Source organism: Grammomys surdaster, unplaced genomic scaffold (genome assembly GCF_004785775.1).
Source record: "Grammomys surdaster isolate TR1022 unplaced genomic scaffold, NIH_TR_1.0 374, whole genome shotgun sequence".
NCBI classification, from domain to species: domain Eukaryota; kingdom Metazoa; phylum Chordata; class Mammalia; order Rodentia; family Muridae; genus Grammomys; species Grammomys surdaster.
In genome coordinates this window covers 398906-417088 of record NW_021604793.1, presented here as the reverse complement: position 1 = coordinate 417088, position 18183 = coordinate 398906, and the positions used below count along the sequence as shown (strand labels likewise).

At 56.5% G+C, this 18183-nt stretch overlaps 1 protein-coding gene across 2 annotated transcripts; it reads right to left on the bottom strand.

Annotated features, from left to right (window-relative positions):
* Nucleotides 1-60: 60 nt before the first annotated feature.
* On the bottom strand, nt 61-15882 carry Tns2 (tensin 2). Of its 2 annotated transcripts, none has more exons than XM_028781091.1 (29): nt 15865-15882; nt 11744-11852; nt 11154-11191; nt 10270-10308; nt 9953-9991; nt 9743-9792; nt 9340-9511; nt 8989-9039; nt 8565-8687; nt 8413-8477; nt 7543-7626; nt 7050-7162; nt 6904-6964; nt 6670-6745; nt 5834-5963; nt 5695-5760; nt 5493-5606; nt 4181-5392; nt 3900-4047; nt 3244-3809; nt 3052-3141; nt 2640-2765; nt 2351-2443; nt 2136-2213; nt 1925-2002; nt 1329-1497; nt 828-896; nt 697-726; nt 61-605 (listed from the first exon to the last, which is right to left on the bottom strand). In XM_028781091.1, the coding sequence occupies exons 7-29, from the start codon at nt 9487-9489 to the stop codon at nt 467-469; spliced, it is 3831 nt and encodes a 1276-aa protein (XP_028636924.1). In that variant the 5' UTR covers nt 9490-9511; nt 9743-9792; nt 9953-9991; nt 10270-10308; nt 11154-11191; nt 11744-11852; nt 15865-15882; the 3' UTR covers nt 61-466. The 2 variants fall into 2 exon arrangements, with proteins under 2 accessions (XP_028636924.1, XP_028636923.1); XM_028781090.1 differs by lacking the exon at nt 15865-15882 and adding an exon at nt 13239-13745.
* Nucleotides 15883-18183: the final 2301 nt, after the last annotated feature.

The window sequence follows — 18183 nt, the reverse complement described above, 5'->3', positions numbered from 1 at the left end:
TGTCTCTGGGAGATTTTTTTTTTCTTCTTCTTCTTCCTATGAAGAAGGTATCAACTCCTCAAAAGTTTATAGAAATTCTTTATTATTACACAAAAATAGACTCTCTTTTTCCCTCTGTTTATGTGACCCCACTCTGGTCTGTTTAGGGGGGAGGCAGGAGCTCCCAAGCCTGTCCCCTTTCCCTCCATGATGGGCCCTGTAGCTGGGTGGAGCTGGCAGGGTCATTCCTCTCCAGGGCTCCACTACTGATGCCCTCCTCACCCCTCACACCTGTCTCTGCCATCTGCTCACGTGCCAGGTCATCTCAGGGGCCCATTCACTTAGCTTAGCAGGCAAGGGCAGGGAAGAGCAGTGGCCCAGACTGCTGCCGCCACTCCCTCTTTCATAGAGGCCAGGCCAGGGTAGCGAGGGCTGTGGATGCTGGGAGGGGCTGTGTTGATGTGGACTCGGAGCTTGTGGCTTTACTTCATTTTCTCTGGCCCAGTAGAACTTTGGTGATGAAGGTGACGATGGCACTTGCCGGTTGGTCCGGGTCAAGTTCCGCAAAGAGGTGACACACATTTTCCCAGGGACTTCCTGGCTTCTTGGCCACGAAACCAAAGATCCTTCAGGGAAAAAGGCAGGGACAGGAGGGCCTTGTAAGCCACGTGGGGTGGCCTGTGCCAGGCCAGGGCTGGGCTCAGCATGGAGACTTACTTGGAGGTGGTTCCATCTGAGTTGGTCCATCTGTGAAGAGAGAACATGAAAGAGTGTGGCCCGGGGTACAGCTCCTGAACGGGCAGCTGAGGCTGGCAGGACCCCAGGAAAGGGCTCTGAGGAAGGCTCACCTGCGGTCCTGGGGGTCAGTGCTAGAGAACGTGATGCTGTTTACCGGGTAATGGCGGCGAAAGAAAAGCCTGTGAGGGGAGGTGGGGTAAGGTGAGTCACACTCAGAAATCCAAGCTTCTGGGCTGAGGAGGTAGCTCAGAGCTTAAAGTGCTAACCATCCATACAAGCAAGAGAACAAGCTTGAATCCCCAGAACCCATGTAAATCTTGAGTGGCGGCCCACCTAGAATTCCAGTCTCAGAAAGCAGAGACAATCCCAGGAGCAAGATGACTAGCAAGGCTAGCTGTATCTATGAGTTCTGGGTTTGATTGAGAATCCCTGCTTCAATAAGGTGAGCAAATGACCCAGAAGATTAATTATTATCAAACTGGAGCCTATACACATAAACGCAAACATATGTACACACACCACACACACACACACACGTGAAGAAAAAAAACAAGAGGCCCCCACGGTCTTTCCTTGAGACTCTAAAGAGACGGGGCCTGAGCCAGGCTTACTTCCTCTGGTTATCTGTCAGTGTGATGCCTTGAGCTGAGACCTTGAAATGGACAATGGCTGGCACTGGGACGGGGCTGCAGCTCAGAGCTGCAGAGCTGGCTTTGGCCACAGCTTGAGGGCCAGTCAAGGACTCTGTCTCCACTGAGGTCAGGTAGAGCACACTGCAGGCTAAAGAGACAGGAGATAGGTTGATGAGCTACATGGCTTTGCCAGGACCTGGATCTGTCACCCGTTAGTTTCTTATCCCACCATCTTGTGAACTTCCCTGACCAGTGCTGGAGTCACACACTGACAAATTAGAAAGGCAACTCCCAGACTGCAAGGGAGCCACAGCCAGCAACAGTGGGGGGAAGGACTGAGGAGATACATTTTTAAGTTCTTGCCTCTGCTGCGGCTGTGATCCTTGTAAACCCTGAGAACTTGACCTGCGACCCCTTCCTCATCTCCTGAAAATACAGGGCTCCTCTGCCTTTGCAGGTTAAATGTATCTGTTGGGTCTGCCACCCACACAGCCCTTTTGGTGCCCCTCCCTGTATCTGGAGTCTACAGTATCCTCCTAATTACCAGGGAGAGGAAGGGGGAAGCAAAGCTTTACCTGCTCCCTGACGGAGGAGGTCTGCTGCCGTGCTCATGTTGGTGGGCACTGGGGCCTCTGAGGTTTCTTCCAGAGGATCTGAGGAGATGAAGGCCACCAAGGAACGTCAAGAGGGAGAGGTTTTCCTAGCTGCCCTGAGGTAAGGTGGAGGAGAAGGCACCTCTATTTGGGTGTAGGGGTGGTGACAAGAGCTAGGAGACAGATCACTCACCTTTACTAGGAATTTGCAGACAGCAGGGCAGGGAGATGGGAGAGATGGAATGCTGGGAGACCAGGGCAGACAGGCTTCCTGTGAGGGATTGGGGGGTGGGGACATCTTAGGGGTCATAGTCAGGGCTTTCTCTTCCACTTTCTCGAGGCCTCTCCTTTAACCATCTTCCCCAACCCCCCGTTCCCCCGGAATCCTCTCCGAATCTTGCTTCTCACCAAAATAGGGCTCGGTGGGACAACCCTTGATCTTCACGCCTTTGGGCCCAGTCTCAATGAGGAAATGGCGGACCAGCTGTTCTGAGGGGTCCCCTGAGAGGAGTGAGGGGTGAAAGGAAAGCTTTATGGGATTCCAGGATCTCAGTTTCTTCCCCCACAGGACTCTTTGCCAAGCAGCAGCTGGCTTCACTACATGGAGATGTCCTGTGCACCCCCTCAGTCCCACTATCCTGGTCCTGCAAATTCTCCCCTCTCCACAACTGCATCCTTCAGCTTGAGAGTTCTGTACCTTTCCAGGGCTGCGCGCTGGGTGGGGGTGTAGCCACCTTGAGGGCTAGCCCATAGGCTCCTTGGAATGAATGGCTGTCTCTGATCAGGAAGGCCCCAGGATCCTTGTCTTTCAGCAGGGCAATGGCTGCAGGGCAGAAGTTTAGAGATGGCTGTCAGCTCCACACAGTCCCACTAGCAGGTTCCCAAGTCTCTCACTCTGACAGCTGTGTGGGGTGGCGGGAGTCTGGGGCCTTGGGTCATAGGAACAATATTTAGTCTGAGGCTAAAACTTAGAATCTCTGTTGGTGAGTAACCCAGCCAAGAGAAGAGACATAGGGAACCAGAGGCCCTACCAGGATGATAGACTTACAGCCAAGACAGGCCTGGGAGGTGGACTGGGATGGGCACATGCACATTTTCTGGCTTCTTACCTTGGTCCCGGGAAAGGTGTGGCTTGTACCAGAACTTTGATGTATCCTGGACAAACTTGACATTGCTTTGGTTCTCTTGTAAAGGGTGCTCTAGAAGAGGGAGGGATTGATTCAGACTCTAGGGCTGCCCATGGTCTCTCTCTGGAGGGTGAGGTTCTTTAAAGGACACCTGATCCTCCTAGACCCTTATACCTGGGGGTTGGGTGACATCTGGGAGAGGAGATGCAAAGGTGACATGTTGACTGGTGCCTCTGGCTGGTGGCGAGGGCTGTTGCCCAGACCCGGGTAGGTGTCGTTTTTCAGGAAGTGGAGGCTGAGTAGGACCATTGGCATCATAGGAGGTAGCCAGGGGAAAGGCAGGGGTGGGTGAGCTCTGGGGTGGTTCTGGGCTGCCCACAAGCCAGGGCATCTGGGTAGGCACAGGAGTAAGAGGAGAGCCATCTGGGCTATCTGAGGGACCCCGAGGGCCCTGCCACGGGGCATGGCGGAGTCCAGGCAGGGTGTTTGGCACGGGGCTCCGAGGACTGGCACTGTTGGTGTGGCCTCCTGGGCTCCTTTCCTGAGGCCAGCCATTGGGTGAGCTGGGCGCAGAGGTCTGGGAGAAGGGGCTAGGGCCCAGTGGCTCAGGCCTGCTGCTTGTCAACAGCTCAGGAGTCTTCTCAGTGACGCCCTGTACAACAGAGGGCAAGGCCTCGCCAGGACTCAGCCTCTGAGTGGGTGCCAAGGAGGGAGACCTGGTGGTGTCTTGCCGTCGGGTGCTGCGGGGAAGGGTAGGTGGTCAGACAGTCCCTGCTTTAGGCTGCTGACACCCATGCAACACGCCCAAGTAGTCCCGGCCCTCTCTGTACCTTTCCTTGCTCTGAACTGGGCTGCTGGTGTGCAAGGGCGTGGAGGGACCAGACAGCTCCGAAGAGGCACTGCACTGGGCATCTCGGGGAGACCGAGGCAGTGTGCTATGTCCACTGGAGCCATCCCTCCAGGACGGTTCAGGTGACTCTGAGACGGGAGAGAAGAGCTCTGTGAACAGGAGCCTAATTTCTGTCTGGCTCAGCTCCTTCCCACCCACGGCCTCCCCAGCAGCATTCAGAACCCTCCTCTATCCCGGACGTCCCCACTCGAGGGCCCTCACCTGTAGAAGCCAAGGGTCCTGTCGAGGCCAGGTGCCCAGGAAGTGGGTACTTGTCTCTCCCATCCTCTGCAGGAATCTCATGACCCAGCTTCCTGGACTGCAGGTAGGGTGGACTTCCCGGGGACACAGAACCAGTCCGTGGTGAGTGGGCACCAGGGCTGGGGTACCCTCTGCCTTCACTTGGGGATCCACAACTGTGAGGTGCCCGGCCATATGCTGGGCAGTAGCTGGGAACGGCTCCTCCATAGCCATAGGTTACCAGGGCAGGGTACCCTGGGTGTCCATACCTGCCTTCCGGGCACATGGCATAGGAGTAACCCTCATGCCCTTCCTCACCCACCTTGGGTGGCTTCAGGCAGCCATAGTCAGGCATTGGGGCATGATGATGCCCACAGGCAGGCACCAGCAGAGGCAATGGGTGTCCAGGCCGCACTGGGTGCAGGAGAGGCTTGCCTACCTCGCTGGACCACCCCTCTCCAGCCTCCCTCTCTAGTCGTAGTCCATACAGGGCTGCGGTGGGCAGTGCCAGCTTCTCTTCACAGGCAGGGCAGGAGCATAAAGCAGGCATCCCAGGATCCTCCAGGATCACCACCTCCCGGTAGCCTGCTGGGCGGTAGCCAAAGTCCCCATTGGCTGGCTTCCCCAGCTCAGGTGCATAGGGATACGGCCCTTCAGATAGTGACCTGCAGAGGCGCCTCTTCTCCACAGAGGCTTCTGTGTAGCCCTGCGGGTGTCCCTCATAGCCCCCGTAGGGTGGTCGTCGTCTCTCTAGGGTTCCCTCAGGCCGGTAGTAGCCCCCGTTGGGGACCCCACAAGGCTCCCGGAAGCCCTGACGGCAGGAGCAGCGGCGACTGAGGCCGGGCCTGTGGCCCGAATACATCCCAAGGTGCAGGCTTCCACCCACAGAAGGCTGCTCTTCATCATCTAGGATGGCGGTCTCTCGCCCAGCACCCCGGCCCGCACTGGGCACTCCACAGCCTCCCAGCAGACGATCCAGCTCCTGTCTTTCAGCAGCAGTTGGAGGCGGCCGGCCGGGGGATTCTGCTGTGTGCTCTGTGGTGAGCGTGGATGAGTGGCCGGAGTCGCTGCTGACTGAGAGCATCGGGGGTGGCGGGAGCTCTGGAGAAGGTGCTGGAGGCGTCTGGCGGGGGACCCGCTGCACCTGGGCATAAGGGCTGCCATCGAGGGGGCCCCTTGTGTGGGCCAAGGCGCCTGAGCAGAGAAGAATTTGTGAGTGGAGACAGTGCTGACACTCAGCGTGCCTCTCCGCACAAGCCACACAGCTCCCCGCCTGCCCCTCCACCCCACACACCGTCCACGCTGTCCTCGTGGTGCTGGTTGAAGTTCTCATAGGAGTCCCAGCGCACAGCAGGCTCTGTCATGTTGTAATCCACAGAGACAGAGGGATCGTTCCGTGGGGTGTTGCCTGTAGAAGGCCATGCAGCACTGAGGAGTAGGGGACGCCCCTCCCCGGACACCTTCAACGCCCCGCCCTCTCCAGCTCCCACTTTTACCTTTGACCTTCTCAGGGCTGGAGGAGAAGACAAACTCCACTGAGGCTTGGAAAGGGAACCGCTCATCTGTGGAGGTGGTGGAGGTGAGAAGCCATGTCCCGCTGGTTTTCCCTTCCCTACCCACCTGCCTCTGACTCACCAGCCCAGGCCTCATCTAGCTGGTCCTTGGGGAAGGTGAGTCGTGGCCCGTGGATGGTGCACGTGTGGAACTGAACTCGGAACACGAGGGTCCGGTCTGTCCCCTGGCCACCCTTGTGGTAGCAGGTTACCTGAAGGAGGGCAGGAGGCAGGGGTAAGCCCATCACATCCGCTTTGCCTTACCTACACCTTTGTCCCAAGGGCCACCTGGTCACTGGACACTGCTTTTGTCGTGCCCTGACCTCAACATGAACTCTCCTGGGATAGCAGGGGTAGAGTTCCCTTTGGCCTTCTGATCCAATTGGCTTACATGCTGTGATAGTTTGTATATGCTTGGCCCAGGGAGTGGTACTATTTGGAGGTGTGGCTTTGTTGGAGTAGGTGTGTCACTGTGGGGGTGGGCTTTAAGACCCTATTCCTAGCTGCCTGGAAGGGAGTCTTCCACTAGCAGCCTTCAGATGCTCCCACCTCGATGATAATGGACTGAATCTCTGAACCTGTAAGCCTGCCCCAATTAAATGTTGTCCTTATAAGAGTTGCCTTGGGCTGGGTGGTGGTGGCACACGCTTTTAATCCCAGCACTTGGGAGGCAGAGGCAGGCAGATTTCTGAGTTTGAGGTCAGCCTGGTCTACAGAGTGAGTTCTAGGACAGCCAGGGCTACACAGAGAAACCCTGTCTTGAAATACGAAGAAAAAAAAAAAAAAAAAAAAGAGTTGCCTTGGTCATGGTGTCTGTTCCCAGCAGTAAAACCCTAACTAAGACACACGCCTTGTCAGTTGACTATATGCTGCGATCCCCAACCTCAGGATTCCCCTCAGTGTTACACTCCCTCTCACCATGACATCGCCTTTGAGGAGAAGGGCTGGCTCCAGGCTGATACAAAGCTGCTGGGGCCCTGGACTGGTGATGCGGCTTTGGGTAGAGAGAAGGCAGAATAGTCAGAGGCATCCAGGGAGGACACAGAGGTAGCTAGACATAGTCAGCCTCTCTGGCTGGAGCCAGAAGGCTGGACCTGAGGAGGCTGGGCAAGCAGGCAGGCAGATGTCAGGGCCTGGAAGCTGGACACTCACTAGACTCCAGACGTGTAGACCAGCTGCATAGACTGGTAGATCTTGAGGAAGGGCTGGAAGCCTGCAGGGATGGAAGAGGCCATGAGAGGTGTGGGGTAGGAGGTGGCTGTCCCCACGGAATACATCCTGGGGTGGGGAACACTCACCTGTGTTGGGCTCAAAGGCTGGCAGCACGGGAACAAACACATAGTGCAGGAACAGAGGGCTGCTGTTCATTCCGATGGAGCCAGACAGCAGCCCGCTGAAATAGCTGACATAGCTGGCGGGGGAGTGCCAAGAAAACATCAGCGTCTTCCTCTAGAGGGCGCCTCACACCATTTCAGCAGCTCTTGGGAGAACTAGAATGCTCTTCTAACCTTAGGCTTCAAGGAGGCAAGCCCTGCTCATCTGTGGAGTCTTTCTTACAAGCCTCTGCTTTATTCTCTTCGCAGACCATATCGTCAGCCAGAATGATCTAGTCTGTTTACACATGGCTTCTTGCCTTCTACTCTACTAGCATATAAATGCCAGGAGAGCCTGACCTTGTTTGTTCTGACTTCCCAGAACTTGGAACAGGGCCTGGCTCGGCTCCTATGCATTGTGGGATACAGGTGTGCTGCCTGAGTGGGAGAGTCTGCCCTTCCCAACCTGGGTGCTCACCGGCGCTGGGAGGGCTGCAGTTCTGTGGCCACCTTGTCCTCACAGAATTTCCTCATGGTGAGAGTTGCCAGCACCTGGTCTGCCCTGGGGAGAGCAGGTCAGGTCAGAGGGTTAGGGACCAGTCCCATTCTGGCCTTCCATGCCTAAACCCCAGGGAAGGAGGAACCATGAGATCCTCTCTGTACAGAGGAACTCCCAGAGGTGGTGAGGAGAGCTAGAGACCCTACAGCATTGTTTCCTAGTTGTTGGGCCTTGGGCAACTGTCCCCTGAACCTGGCTTTCCTCACCTGTAAAAGAGGGCATTTAGACAACCTGATGGGTTGAACTGTGTCCCTCCCCCAGAGAAATGTACCTCAAATGTGACCTTATTTAGAAATAGGGTCTTTGCAGATGTGGTTAGAGAGGTTAAGATGAGGTCATACAGGAGCAAGGTGGGTCCTTAATTAGGGTGATTGGTCCTTAGAAGAGGAGAGACAGAAACAGACGCGCAAAGAGAACGCCATGTGATGACGGAGGCAGAGGTGGGAGGGATGCCGCTGCCAGCCAAGAACTGCCAAGAACTGTCAGGCACCACCAGAAGCTGGAAAGAGGGAAGGAAGGAGTCTGCCTAGAGTCCCAGCGACAGCATGGCCCCACTGACACTTGAATTTGGACTTCTAACATCTTAGAACTGTAAGACAACTGAGTAATATCATTTTAAGCCCGTCTAAAGCACTTTGCTGACGGCCCTAAGAAACGAGACCAGCTCCTCTGTTGTGGAGTGCTGGGCCCACTAGTGGAGAGAGGCGGTACTGCACCAAGTTTATAGTCTGACTAAAGCGAGCGAAGCTCAGACAGATGAGGAAGGGCCACTGAGGTGGGGCAACTCACCCTGCAGAGATCTTGCTGTAGTGCATATAGGCAGAGACGATGACCCCAAGCTTGCCTTTGTTCCCCTAAGAGATAAAGAGACAGAGCTGGGGAACCCCGCGACTTTAAGACTGAGGTTGCCCTGGCTCTGGGACCCTGCAGTCTCAGCTCACCTTGCAGTATAACACGACCACGTGCTGAGGGTCAGCACTGAGCCACGTCTCCATGGCTTTGCAGATGGAACACAACTTGTCGAGAGGTGGAGCATGTAGTTCAGGCCAGCCAAAGTCCTGTACCTGGGGAAGTACAAGGGTACAACTCTGAGTGTGTGCGTGTGACGGGAACATAGGAGAGGAAGATATGGATACAATACAGGGACCTGGGGCAAAGTGGGGGTTGCTAGTAGTCCACAATAGCGTGGACACTTTTTTTTTCCCCAGCCAAACCGTAGGCTGATATCCCCTGCATCACATTTTTTAGGTATCTTAAGTGGTATGAGAAAAGTGGACGTCAACGGTTGCTACTAATAGCAAGGAGGCAGAGCCTTTTCACAAGGTTGGCTCAGCTTAAAGGGCAGACAGACCATTTCCATCCTACCTTGGGGTTCAGGCGGGTCAGGTCATGCCGTCTCTCTGAAAGGTTGAAGAGCTGGAATAAAGAGCATTGTTAGATGAAGGAGACTTCAGACACAGATGCGGGAGGCAGATCCTCAATGAGCACCTTGCTCTAAAATAGATTGCGATCCGCTGGCGTTGAATCCTCTGAAAGCTGCGTGCCCGGCTAAGCTTCGGCCCCGCCCCGCCCCGCCCCGCCCCGCCCCTGCACGCTAACACCGCCCCTTGCCAGCCCCATCTCAGGTATTGATAAGGGGGTGGGGGGACAGTAGCCTCGCCCCATTTGGATCTCCCAGCCCTCTCATTGGTTGCATCTGGCCCACCCGCTCCTCACCAGGTACTTGTCTCTGTGCTTGGACTGCAGCACATGGGCCAGCTCTCGCAAGTGGCCTCGGTGTCGTTGCTCGTCTGGTCGTGCAGGAAAAGCTGCGGCCAAGATCCGCTCAGTTACATAGGTGAGGTCCAAGTCCCAGCGACGCTCCATGAGCGGATCCAGGCTGAAGCTCCTGGGAGAGGCCAGAAAGCTGATTTAGGGAGCAGAGAAACGTGGCACCCCAAGCGGGTAGTATGGTGGTAAGGATCCTGGAGAGCGCTGGGCGACCTATTAAGTCCTTAGGGTGGATGGTCTGGAGGGGGAGCACTGTCTTGGGGTGTTTTATTGGGGGGCTACTGCCGTAAGCTGAGTGGGGGGTCCAGTGGAAAGTGCTCACGTGGGATCGCCGTGCATCCTCACTCACCTGGGTAGAGTACTGCGTTGCTTCGAGTGGTTCAGAGACTTGGTGGACCCCTGGTGGATGAAAAACCGTATGTCAACATCTCTTTGGATGCATCGCTTCTAGGTTTCCCGGTCAAAAGTTTTACAAACCGTGGTCTTCTGGAAATGTAGGTCCCTACTCCAAGAGTTACCCACACGCCCCTCCTCCGCCCAGGCTCCTAGCATCCCTTACCAGGTGTTCTATGCGTCGGACTGGGGCAGTGTTTCTCCGCTAGAGGGAGGAGGAAATGGGAGTGGTTAGGGCAGGGGTAAGGACCAGTCTGGACCTGGGGGGCGGGGTGGGTGCGCCTGTCAGTGTCCATTTCCCGGGGACAGGACTCTAGCCCCCAACAAGCCCTAGAAGACAGTCATCTGTTGAGGATAAACTGATCAATAAACCACAGCACTCGGTTCTGCATAACCTCCTGGAAACCCGCTCGGAGACCACCAGACCCCGGGGATACTAGTCAGGTTCCTTGTCTTCCCTTCCCCATCCTACAGCACACTCACCAGCTCCGCAGGGGGCAAGGCCTGACAGGATGAAGTCACCTGGAAAGAAGTGGGAGTTAAAGGCTGAGCTGGTGAACTGGGGTGCCCGGCCTCAGCAGGAAGGTGCAGGGGCTGTCACCTGATGAACACAGGCTCAAGCTTAGGTTCCTCTATTTAAGGGAGCCTTGCTTCTGCCTCTCGGTCTCCCACCCCTCGGGCCCCCTGCTTGTTACTCTTGGCTCTCAGCCCCCTGCCCACACAGACCCCCATTCATCCAGCTGCAGGACAGGAGTTATATATAGAGCCAGCCAGCCAGGCAATGGCCAGGGGTGGACACTAGCCTCTTTCACCGTTGAGACCCCACCCATGGGCACATAGTTCCCCCAAGCTAGCTAGAGGCCCTGGAACTACCCCCTGCACTGATGGAGGACCAGGAACTTTCCTCAGAGATGGGGACTGCCTCAGGTTCTCAGTGGACAGTAGGTACCACCCGCAGCGTATACCTGAAAAGTCTCAGCCTCCACCACCCAGGATAAATCTAACTCAGGCATCCTGAGGACCCTTCCTCAGAGGGAAGGCATGGCCCATCCGGGTGCCTGGTCTCTGTAATCCTGCTCCCTCTCTATTCACCCCGCCCTTCCTTCCCCCCCCACCATCCTCTCGCCAGCTGCAGCCTGGGCATTGCACCAAGACAAACGCTGTCTCACTGTCCACCCTCCTGGGCCAACCCTACAGGGGTGGAGTAGGGTGGTTCTTAAAGAGCCCAACACAACACCCTTGCCACCCAGGAAGGGGTCTCCAGGAGTGACAGGGACTGGGTGGGAGACCCATGCCACTGTGGTTGAAGAAGCCTGATTGGGCAGAGAAGGACTCCATCCCCCCATTAGATAGAACCAGATACCCACCTTTGCTTCACATTTTCTGTGTGTGGCCACTTTGCAGACTAGAGAACGAAAGAGGAGGGTAGAGGTTAGCAGGGGCTTATGGGAACAGTTAAAGTAGCTGTCTTCTAGTCCCTCAGGTCTTGGGAGCCAACCCCAGGGCCCTGGTACACTAGGTTGCTGGAATTGAAGAACAGAGCAGGTTATCAGCAGGCTCTGCTCTGGAGTCAGGGAAGAGAGGGCCAGAGGCTGGGGTCTAGGATGAATAGCGGTGAGGAGGAAAAAGATGAGCAGGAGGAGGAAGAGGACGAAGAGGAGGAGGAAGATGAGGAGGAGGGAGAGGAGGAGGAAGAAGAGGAGGAAGAGGAGCAGGAGGAAGAGGAGGAAGAAGAACAGGAGGAGGAGAAAAGGAAGGGAAATCCCTAGTCACAGGTAAGGATAGGAGGGTGGTAGAGTCACAAATCACAAATCTCCTGGGCTGTGGCAAGCTGGGTGTCAAGGGGAGTGAGGGCATTTGTTTCTAAATCCTCCTGTCTCTAAGAGCCTGAGCTACACAGGACAGAAGTGCTGACTGGAGGGCTCAGCACCATAAGTACAGCAAGAGCACCTCTCACCTCGGCAGGAGACACCGGCCCCATCGATGGTCACCTTACACACTGCACACACTGGAGCTTTCTTCCGGAAAACCTTCTCCCGGAAGCTGTGTGGTTCTGCTTTCCTAGGCTGCAGGTGGGATGTCAGACAGACAGGGGTATGAGTTCCTAGTGGGCCCATCTCCAAGGCTGGGCAGGGACCTTTCCTTAGACCGACGCTGCTTCCCTCTCTTCCAGCCAAAAGTCTCTGAACTCTAAGGCACACTTGGCCACAGCTGTTTCAGGGTAGTCATGAGGCCTGTCCTCTACAGGGCTTGGAATGTGACCCCTTGCGTCACCTTGGCTGGGTCAACTCCTCCCTACGGGTTCACTCAGGCCTCCTCACGTGGCGGAGCTGTGTGACCTCCTTGTCATCCCCACTTCCAATGCGAGGGCTTTCCGAGAATCTTGGCAGAGTGGGGGTCTGACCCTCCTCCCATCTTGCCCTCCCCAGATGAAGCTTATATACTGTGAGCTGACTGCCCAGACACACAAACACTGTCATATAACACCCAGACTGACTGCAGCCAGTCCTGAGCCCCTGGCTCTCAGTGTCCCCAAGCTCCAGGCAGCTGATATGACCCCCCCTCCCCCATGGTCAGAACAACATGTTTACTCTTTGTGCATTGAGGCGGCAGGCAGCAATTGTCTAAGATGCGGAAGGAGGAATGGCAGTGGGGACAGACAGGCAGCTGCCTCGCTGCCTCTGCACGTTATGACAGGGGTGGCCAGGTTCTCTGGATAGCCCCTCTCCCCCCAGAGGTAGTGAGGTCAGCGGCTGGCTGTGCTGCCACCAGTTGTCCAGGTCCCCCCTCAGTCCCTACTCACTGAAAGTTTTCACTGCTGTTCTGGTCCCTCCCACCCCAGCTCATCCCTCCTATTCAGCGTCTGTGGACAATCTCCTGCACATTTTTCATCCCTGTGTTCAAGCTCCTGCTGTTCCCTCCTCTTCCTGGATCTGCCCACCATAGTGTAGTGAGGAAAAGAAGGGGGGGGGGATGTTAGACAAGAGCATACTAGCGGCTTTGGTCCCTTAACCGTTCTAGAACTCCTCTGGACTGGAGATGAGACCTACTAGGACACATGGACACACTTGTGGATGGCTTCATATGCAGATTACGTCAGTAAGAAGGCAACTTCCCTGCCTTTCGTTGCCTTCTTCCCATACTTTATCCCTCTAGCTTCCCCGGAGGTCAGGGCTTGAGCTCTTAGCTGAACCCTCAGGGCCTATTCAGGCTCAAGCCAGGAAACACACAGAGGAGTCAAAACAGATGGTAGGAACACAATGCTGCCTACCCTAGACACCTCAGGGAGCCCGAGGAAAGAAGGGAGGGGGGATGCTGAGCCAGAGGAAGGAGTAGGAGAAGAGGCTGAAACTAGAAGAGGGTCGAGCCTGAATCCTGGCCCTCCTGACTTGTTCTTCTCCGCCCGCACCACCACCCTGCCCCACCTCTGCCCAGCTGGTGGGCACTCCTACCCTGCTGGTGGCCCGGCTGCTGTCCCTCCTCCCCAGGAATCTGAGCAACCTTTCCGCAGGGCCACTGGACTTCATGGTGTCTGGCTGGCCGGGCTCTTGGCTGTGAGGCCTGAACAATGCTGGGGCCTGGCCTGGGGCTTCCTGGAAGCAGCCTGGCCGAGGCAGCCGCTTCCCTTGGGTGGAGGGGAGGCTGTCTGGCTGGTGTGTGGAGAAGCCTGGCCCTGGAAGTGGAGGGAAGTGCAGGCGGGAAGGGGGCAGGTCGCTGCTCCAGGAAGTGGGGTGGGGGAGGATGTGGGGGAGGCCAGGAGATCAGATTCCCAGGATCTACCCTGCTGGGAGTGTCAGCCTAAGATCTTTGGTTCTCCCCATCTCTGGAGCTGCCTCCCATCCAGTGGGCCACCATGTGCAGGGGGTCTGTGGTCCTCAGATCCAGTCCTGGAATCAGCCAGTGGCGCAGGGTGGGAATTCAGGTCTCAGGGCAGGGCTCAAGGGCCAGTGGAGAACACTGTGTCCCCAGCCAGTCTCTAGCCTGAACCCTCATGCTCCCTTGGGACTTCCTGTGGGAGGGGAGTGTTGCTGGGAACCAGTACCCCTGACAGCACAGCTCTCCACATCCTCAGAGTGAAAGAAGGTTAGGGACGAGGGCTAACTTCCCTGTCAGATGGGAAAAGGACCTTGTAGTACCCTCCTCAACTCCAAGTTCCAGCCACAAGGGCTAACTGCTTACAGGAATGGTCCATCTTGCTGTAACCCAAAGCACTGGAGGCTCCTCCTGAAGACCCCAGCTACTCCCCTCCAGATACAACCCACAGTTCCTGGCTTAGTTCCCAGAGTCTCTACAGGGGACCCCACCTGAGGCTCTACGGGGGACCCCACCCACCCACCAAAACCTGAGTACTACCTTCATGGTTCTTCTGGCCTGTCTCTCCTTCCTCTGTGGCTGTCACTGGACCTGAGGACTGGACAGGAGGCCCCCTCCCAACACATACTCCACCCCCTCTAGGGCCTCCTGCTTCCCTCCTGGGAATAGGGCCAACTTCCTGTCCCAGGAGTCAAGGGAAGGAGGTGGATGGGGCCTTGGAAAGGATGGAACAACCTTCCTAAAACAAGGGTCAACGGCCTGAGGGTTCTCAGCCCAAGCCCTTGACAGCAGGCTTTGGAATGCCGTAGCTGTCACTTGAAAGAATGTACACCCATGTCACCCTCATCTGCATGGTATTTACTGAATGTCTCCCTGCAACTCCTCCAGCTCTGGCTTCTGGTCCCGCAGCAGGAGTCTCCTCCTCTGCCTCATGCCCATCTGACAGATGAAGGGCAGGTCTAATCCTCCCAGGGACACTTGAGAAGACCTGTCAGACTGAAAAGTCTGAGGCCTCTTCCTGGATGTTCCAGTTCTCTAGGAAGCCTGTCACCAGTGTACCCTAGCTAGAAGGCAGCATGAGCGGCAAGGGGTGGGGCCCTGTCTTGTAACTGGAGAGGGCCCCTGGCTCTGCAGTCCCCACCTGAGTTCTGGCTGTGTCCCAGGACATTCCAGGCCGATGGCCAGGTGGGCAACTGGGCCTGTCCTGATTCAGCACCCAGCCCTGGGGGAGGGGGGGATGGATCGCTACAGTGTCTCCATTTTTCCCCCTCTGTTCTTACCGCACATAGGCCTACTTTTGTAGCCTCTGGTGAGACTGAAAGTCTCTTCCTCTGGAACAGGTCCCCAAGCATCTTCTGCCCTCACTGCCCACCCAGATCTAGAGAATAAGCGTCCACTTGGCTCTGCATGTCCCGACCACAGGGAGTGTGTAGTATTTCTGAAAGGAGCTGAGGGCAAGCTATGCCGGAGGAACGGCAGCACTGCCTGGTCCCATGGATCCTCACCTCCCACCTCCCGCCTGGAATATTCCAGAGCTCTTTTCCTTCTCCCCAGCAGGGCCCCCTCTCAGTCTGAAGCTTTGGGTTTGTTTGGAGAAACCCCTCCACCCACACACACACACACCCCTCCTTCCTGGAAATAGCTGTGGTTGGATGAGAAGCTGGGAGCCGGGCCACAGAGGAGTGAGGCCCAGGAAAGGAGGGAGGGGAAAGGAGGTAGGATTCAAGGGTGTGTCCAGAAGAACCTAGGGGGGTATCTACGCAGGGCAGAAGTAGACAAGGGCTAATAGGAGGGATCAGCTTCATCTGTGTCTGCATTCTGCCTCAGTGTCCCAGATAAGAGAAAACGAGAAGAAAAAGCCAGCATTCACTCTGCCAGGCCAGGGCCACAATATTGCTGCCAGCTGCCGCGGGCATCTTGTGTTCAAAGTGCGCTTGTGGCTCGAGTTAGAGAGGTACGCAGAGAGTGGCCTGAGCCAACAGTAGTGCACGGTGGGCCACAGGAGGGCGTGGCGTCCTGAGCTAGGACCACAGCCGCGCCCCGCCCCCGGTCACCTCTAGTATCTTCAACTGCCCCCTAGCTCACCGGGACCGGGAGGGGAGAGCGCGGGCCTCGGTCCAATCTCGGGCTCCCGCCGCGCCCGATGCTCCCGGACCCCGGGTGGCTCCACGCCCCCTGGCGCCGGCCCCTGGCTCGGACCGCGCGCTGTGACGCAGAGGGCCGATGCTCGCCCGCGCTCCCGCCCGGCGTGGCGCGGCCACTCACCTGTGGAGGGCGCCCGGAGGGCCGGGGGCGCGGCGGACCGGGGCAGCAGCAGGGGGCGCCCCCGGGCCAGCCCATCCCGGCCAGCCGCGCCGCGACACGCGGAGGAGGCGGCGGCGGCGGCGGGACGGGCGCTCAGCTGGCTCCCTCCCGCCGCGCCCTGCGCCCTCTGCCTCCTCCCGCCCTCCGGTTCCCTCCTTCTTTCCGGGCTCCAATCGCCACCTTCCACCCGCTCCCCGCCCGCGCCTCCTCCTTTCTCCCTCTTCTCCTCCCACTGTCCTTCCCCGCGCGCGCGGCTCGGCGCGCCGAGGCAGGCTCGCAGACCGAGCGGCAGCCAGAGCCGGGAGGGATCGTACGGAGGAAGAAGACAGCCCGGGGAAGCCTCAGATGGAGAGGCTGCAGAGGGCCACAGATGCCCGAGGAGAGGCCAGAGGGACAGGGCAGGGAGAAACGCGTGAGCCGCATAGACTTCTAAAGGAAGGTGGACGCAGAGGCCTCTTTACTGCCCCTAGTTGAAACTAAGCAGGCCTGGCCTGGTTGGGGCACCAGATTTAGACACCTAAAGTTACCTGGTGTCCCAGGTCTTAAGATTCCTGGAGCTTTCTGTCACTTCTCCCAAAGGACTCAGAGCTGAGGACCCACAGCAGATTCAAGATTCCTAACCCTCAACTGCTCTAGTCATTGTACCGGTGTTCTTAGGTCTTCTCAGTGGAAGTTCTTTTGATGGTGTAACTTCATTCCATTCTTTTAAAATCTGATATTGAATAAGAACGTCTGCAATTAAGCTAGGGACCATGGTGTTAGTTTGAGTTGTGCCACTTGGAGGAGAAAGTGAGAGTAGGGATGTGGTCCTAGAATCTTAGAACCTGTTGTCATTCCCTGTTCCCAGTATTCCTTAGCAGATCCTAACCTGTTCTGCTGTTACCCGCCCCGCTGGAATGTCCATGATGGAAATTGATGGAGCCATGTATCTCAATGCTGAGAAATGGGGAGTGCCTAAAGTTGAGTGCCAGGGTAGCTCAAAGCGCACTGTCTGCTCAAGCTCTCTGGGCCGGCCGGCCTGCCTGCCCCATCTCTCAGCTGAGTTCTATGCTCATCCTTCATCCTGTTCTGGCAAAGGCTGGGCTTGGACTGTCTGGCTTTGATTACTGAAGAATGGAGCACCCGATTCCAATCTGGCAGCCGGAAAGCGGCTGGGAAGCATGGCTGGTGAATCTTGCTGTCCAGTGGGCACTTTTACAGCAGCTGGCGTCCCAGGGTACTAGAGGAAGAGCTGGAGAGGCGCTGGGGAGTGAATAGCTGCACTGGCAGTGAAGTGAGAGTTGGAGGAAGGGCCTGAGAGAGAGTCAGGGATTAGAGGCTCATGGGAAAGGGCAAGGCTGAAGGTCATGCTGTGTATTTTGGCAAGATGAGATCGTGTAATTAGCATGGACTATGAAAATGTTTAATGCCCGCAGCCAGCTCTTTTAACACCCAGCCCTTCCCAGCATATCCTGGGATTTGACTGTGTGCTAGGGTATAACCTCTAGATGTTGCTTTTAATCTTTAAAGTCACCAATGAGTGAGCTAGACTGGCTCCCAAAGGTGGGTGGGACTATAACTTCACATCAGACTGGTATCCTGCGATGCCTAAGCAGTCATTAGGAAGAACTTGAAAGGTTCCTAGGAACTAGAGGGGGGAGAGGAGTCAGCAGATGTATAACTGGGTCCTCAGCTCAGGTTTGATCACTACTCTTCAGGTACCGACTGAGGAGAGGGAAACCTAAAGCAGGATGCGTGGTGGTGACAGGGTAAAAGTGGGTGCCCTGGGGAGCCAGGCATCCTAGTTGCTAGCTCAGCAGCAGGGAAGGGGGAGAGAGAGAAAATCAGGTGCTCAGGATAAAGGTGGACACCCACTGACTTCCCTCCATGAGGATGTCCTTACCTTGATTATGCAGAAAGAAGTCCATCTCGGTACTGAAGGAAGAACTTCCTCTTCCACAGCCTGGGATCTCATGCCCATGACTGATGTACCTAATTTTTTTGAGGTGGATCTTGAGAGCTTTGGGGCCGTCCTGGCTGGAAGTACACAGACAGGGCTCTAGGAACCAGGAGGAGCAGCGTGGGGTAGGGGGCAGCGCCAGCTCCAGAGGCGGACCTCCTAGCAGAGTACAGAGTAAGCATTGTCCAACCAGGAGGCTGCTGCTGCTGGGTGGGAACAGAATTCCCTTCCAAACTTTGTTCTGTGGGGGCGGGAAGGCAAGTCCCCTTCACTTGTAGCCCTGGGGGGGTTAATGGTTGCTGAGAAACGAAGCTTATTTGTCAACTGTTGCTTTCTAGAAG

Bases quoted from the DNA above. Each gene is read 5' to 3' on its own strand.
- Tns2 (XM_028781090.1), bottom strand. From the start codon at position 13,313: ATGAAGTCCAGTGGCCCTGCGGAAAGGTTGCTCAGATTCCTGGGGAGG. The intron at 9,793-9,952 runs GTAAGGGATGCT...TTCATCCACCAG, and splicing joins TCCGACGCATAGAACACCTG to GGGTCCACCAAGTCTCTGAA. The intron at 727-827 runs GTGAGCCTTCCT...CTCTCTTCACAG, and splicing joins ACTGACCCCCAGGACCGCAG to ATGGACCAACTCAGATGGAA.